General features: G+C 35.5%; 1 protein-coding gene across 1 annotated transcript; it reads right to left on the bottom strand.

Annotated features, from left to right (window-relative positions):
- Positions 1-3,188: 3,188 nt before the first annotated feature.
- LOC141609116 (ethylene-responsive transcription factor ERF017-like) lies at positions 3,189-4,405 on the bottom strand. Its single transcript, XM_074428319.1, has one exon. It carries the CDS (start codon positions 4,337-4,339, stop codon positions 3,680-3,682), a length of 660 nt encoding a protein of 219 aa, XP_074284420.1. The 5' UTR covers positions 4,340-4,405; the 3' UTR covers positions 3,189-3,679.
- Positions 4,406-5,393: the final 988 nt, after the last annotated feature.

The following is a 5,393-nucleotide window of genomic DNA, read 5'->3' as shown; positions in this document are numbered from 1 at the left end:
AATGTTCCTGCTACTCTATTTTTTGGGTTTCTTTGTGCTGGTACTTTGCTAACAAACGGCCAAATACCTATTGTTCCATAAAAAATAACATCACCATTTGACTCATACTTTGGTCTTGCTACAACACACATGAACATTACCTTTTCAATGAAACTCTTAGTCTGCACACATCTATGAGGTTCAGTTTCACCCTTACCCAAGTAAAACCTTGTAGAAGCTTTAGTTTTAGAAAACCATTTCTCATCCATGTGAATGATTTGCTTTGATCTTTGAAAACCACTTGTTTAGTTAATTCATGATATTGTAAATGTGCTAGACTGAAAATTAATCTAGCAAGTTTTTTTTCAGTCAAACCTGGTTTGATTGCATTTGTGTGTGATTTGATCTGCTTTGATGTCACCCATCTTGATATTGTTGACTGGCTTACCCCTAAGTTTTCAGCAAGTGAGTGTTGTGTGGTCCTTTTGAGTAGCTCAATAGACTCCAGCTTCTCAGTATCTAACACCACCCTCCCAATTTTTCTGCTTCGTTTCTTTTTGCTATTGACATTCACTGGTATGCATCATTTCCTTTGTGCCTTTGCTACATTCCACAGGTCAGTTATTGTCTTCCTGCAAACTGAATACCTTGATACCAATGACAATATTATAATACCATAGTTTGGTTTTCCATTATTGCTGTTTTCTAAAATTGTTTCAATAATTTTAGATCTTTCTAAGTTGGTGAGATTTTTCATTGAACAATTCTGATTTTTTTGGTTTGAAAGGTGTTTTTGTGAAAGGTGTTTCTTGGACACTTCCTTATAAATGAACCCTAGTAAATACCCCTTCTATTTATAGGATAAAGAACTTTTCACTCTTTTGAACTTTTGGTTTAGGCGCAAAAATGAAACTTGATTGTATTTTGGCTCCATATTTGAATTTTAGTGCCAATTTTCAGACTTGGTGAAGAGGATATCTAACATTTGACTGGCTATTTTGGTTAACTTAGTTTATGAGACAACTCAAATGGGCCAATCAAGATAAGATGAAGGAAATCTATGGTTAATCTGAAGTACATAGCTGTTGTTTTGTTCTTCATTTCAGTATACAGTTTCTGTAATTTTGACTCGAGTTCATGTAATTTTCGAGTTTAATGTAATTTTATTTTAAGTTCGTGTAATTTTATTATATAATTTAATTAGAATTTAGAATGTGTGATATTTTTAACTCAACGTAATTTTAATTTTACACCAAACCATCTCGAAACTATTCTGAGCAGCAGCGGTGTGTTTATGAAAAGGGAGGGAAACGAAAATGGAGTGTAAAAAAAGGAGGGAGTCACTAACCTCTTAATTTTGCAATTAACACTCTAAATCATAACACCCTCTCCTCAATCACATACCCCCACTATAATAATTTTCCTTATTTAAATCCCTTCCTTAATTCTAGTGCCCCCCATGAATAGGGAGGTTTATGTAGAATATGAGGGAGTATATAATTACATACCTACCTTTCAAACTTTGGCGCAAAAACGAAAAAAAAAAAATCTTATTTTTTCATTTTTTATTATTTTTTTAATTATGGTGGCGCCCTATGACCATCCAAATTGAAATGGTAACTCAAATTTTTCTTAATATTGGAATACCCTTAGGCTAGTCTAAACAACATTGATAGATATCTAATAATACAAATTATCATAGGGTTATTTAATAACAATACTCCAGACTATTACAGTGCTTCTTAAAATACTACAACCTTTATTTTAACTACCAATATACCCAACTTTTACACCCTTTCTCTTGTATTAGAATAGGCAGACCGGTTACCTGCTAGGCAGGTAAAAATGTTTTAATCCCTCATTAACACCTGTTTTTTTCTTTTCTACTGCCATCTTTATTCTATCAACTCCATTAATACTCCATCTCTCTTCTTCAACACATCAGCACCATTGTTGCTCCTCACCCACACGCCCAATTAATCTTCTCCTAATCTAATCTTCAGATTAATTCTTCACCTTTTCCTTCAATATTCTCCCCTAAGAAAAATCCAAAAACCTTATCAAAAATTAGCCGACAAAGAAAATCAATATTAGAGGCTACATATCAAAAACTGAAAGTGCGACCAATACTTAATTCATATTGAAATCAATTCCTAGCAATCCGATGAAATTTTGCCATTAAAATCCAAAACCTTATCAAAAACTTGTTGAACAATGAAAACAATAAAGGTTACACATTGAAACTGTGATCAATGCCTAATTCATATTGAAATCAATGAAAAACAATATTAGTATGATGCAGAAAAACACCTGTTTATGAAGAAGAAAGAGGCCAATTTTATTCTGAACATACCAAATTGTTTACATCATAAACAAAGCAGCTTTGAAATGTTTCCGTTATTTCTAACCAATTGAAAAAATTCTTAAACATCAGTTTGGGTACATCGTGTTGACTACATCTGCTGGCATCATGGATCACGAAGAGGCTAGGAGAAAGAGGTTGATGCAAAAAATCTTTTTATTTTGCCGTCACAGGGAGGGATCTTAATCCGGGAACCTAGCATGTGTACCAAATATCCCCCTTTTTGAGTGAGAATGCTGATTCAGAAACTGCTTTAGCACATCTAATCGAGGACCTTTAAGCTACTTTGTCCTCCCTTATTCCCGACATGCTAAGTCAGTCTTTATTGATATTAATGGTGGAACTGAGGCGATGATTGAGCAATATAGGAGCGTTAAAGCGAAGAAGCTTCGTTGCGGCGTCGATATCGCCAACCCCAATGAGTTGTTGGGGATATTTGCAGAAAGATTGAAAACGATAAGCGTGATTTAGGGCTCTTTGTAATTTGTTTTTAAAGTAGTTCCGATTTGATATTTTGAATTAGGTTAATTAGGGTTTTTGTGTATTTTTGATTGATTTGTTGGTAATTAGAAGTGGGTTTTCTGGGTTTTTCTGGATTTTTAAGGGTAAGGAAGAGGAAGGAGATGAAGATCATCAATAAGGAGAAAAGGGTGATCTTGTTACCTACTATTATAGGTTTAATCAAAGCCAATTCTATTAAAAGTGAAGGGGTGCAATAGTTGATAATATTGGTAGTTAAATTATAGTTTGGAGTATTTTGAGAATGACCCCAATAGTTTGGAGTATTCTCATTAAATAATCCATTATCATATGAGATGTAAGTATGATGATAAATTGGATGGGATGACAGTGTCTAGTCCTTCCAAAGTTTATAGTGCTATGTTTAATTACTGTGTTATTGTACACTTTAGGAACAAAAATAAATAAATATTGCAATCTCACTCGATTGTGCTACTATAAAATTTTAGATGGTTCATTGAACCAAATACAAGTATAAAAGATAATAGTTAGTCACTTTTAAAACGAGGTATAATAATATTTTTATTTGAGAATATTTGAGAAAGTATTAAGAACGGGACAAAAAAAGTGAATCATGATTTTGTAATAATGTAGCTATAGCCTAAATTGAAGTAAATCGAGTAACAAGTTAGCTTCTTTTACATTTCAATACATATTATTTTATACCAACTTTTCTCCAAAAATTGCATGTAACTCAATATACTACTAATTTCCCGGGAAGATCTTGGTGAGTAAAAATTGTTCCAAAAATTCTACCCCCGCCTCACATTCTCACTAATAACTAATTTAATTTAATTAATATATGTCCCATAATATATTTTAGAAATTCCAAAGGCACGAGTCGTGATAAAGTGAGGCATCATAAATAGACTCCCCACCATACTCATAATTATCTGGTTGTAACGTTGTGTAATATTCAGATGCCGTATAATCCTCGAATCCGGTTAGGTACCCGAATTCGGAACCGTAATTACCCGAACCAAGTGCCCCACTTAAACTCAATTCCTCGTAAAAATTTTGTTCTACTCCCATTATCTCACTATCCATTTGTACCGTCCCATCCGAAATCGTCGGTGAGTAAGAAATCATGGACTCAGTTCGATTGTCAGACTCAGCTCTCAGCTCTTGTTCTGAACAGTTTGTTTGAGCTACTGCAATTAGGTTTGCAAACCTAGCTGCAGCAGCTTGTATTTCAGAGGGGGTCATAGACTGACCCCCAGCAATTTGAGGCGGGTTATCAGGAAAATTAAGATTGGCCAATTTGCCACGTAAGCAAACCTGGGCAACGTCAAAAGCGCGTGCGGCCTTTTCCGGGGCATCATATGATCCTAACCAAATCCTTTCACGACTATTTGGGAGTCGAATCTCGGACACCCATTTACCCCAATTCCTCTTACGCACTCCCTTATACTTAGACGATGAGGAGGAATCGTCTTTATTTTGTTGTACTTGTTGACTGCTAGACGATTTCTTAGCCATATTGTTGGTGTGGGTGTGTGTATATTGGTACAAATATTTGTTGGTGTGTTGAAGAAGTGTTGAGAAGGTGTTAGTGAAGTGTTTTAAATTTGGGTATATATAGTCATTGAGTAAAGTGACCAAGTGAGGAGGTTCTTGGAGAGTGGGGGTCAACTAATCTAACAAGCGTGTAGTCAGAGGAGATGGGGGGACACGTGGAAGGGGATTATTAGGGAATTTTTGGAAAATATAAACGCGGTTTAATATTTAATTTATGTTGTTTTGGGTAACAAGAACGTGAGAGTAGTGAATAGTTTATAAAATTATAAGTCATTGAATTTAGTACTACTATTGGCTTTCCTCGTGTTCTAATTTTAGCACTATCGGGGAAGGCACTTGAGCCGTAAAGTGAGAGATATGTGTGGGGGCTAATTGGACCAGTTTAGGAAAAGCTAAAAATAGAGTAACAAGAAAGTGTGTGAAATAGGGCGTTTAAAGACGGTTCGTTTTAACCAATCATTGGTTGGCGCAGTGGTAGCATGGGGCTGTGCTTGGTAGGGAGGTCTGCGGATCGATCCCCCACAACTGTGATTGGGAGGGGTTTAAATACCGTAATCCTTGGACACGCCCCGAAATCCGGATTAGTCGGCCCAATGTGGTTCGGATTACCGGACGGTTTAGACAAAAAAAAAAGACGGTTCATTTTATCAATCAGACCGTCTTATTTGTAACCGTCACAAGCTTGTGATCTCTTATAAACTCTCTCTTACTTGGTTGGCCTCTCACTTGCTAGTTGCTCCTTGTAAGAGATCACAAGCTTGTGAGAGTTGTGACGCAATAGTGCCGTCACAAATAAGAATTTGTGTTTATCAATAAGGGTTGGTCCTCCTAATAGTAAATAATCCACCTTCTGAGCATGAAATTAGGGATTTGATTTTCATTGATTTAAAAATATAGGTCTGTTGGTAAACAATATAATCTGTAAGCATCACTTTAAGTCCTCAAAAAAATTGGTGGTCTGCCCTAACCTTCATACTCCCTAGTCTCTCCATCCGTCCTAATTATTTGATTAACA

This window comes from Silene latifolia, chromosome 10 (assembly GCF_048544455.1).
Source record: "Silene latifolia isolate original U9 population chromosome 10, ASM4854445v1, whole genome shotgun sequence".
NCBI lineage: Eukaryota > Viridiplantae > Streptophyta > Magnoliopsida > Caryophyllales > Caryophyllaceae > Silene > Silene latifolia.
The sequence above is the reverse complement of the archived record's forward strand: the minus strand, read 5'-3'. Positions and strand labels throughout refer to the sequence as shown.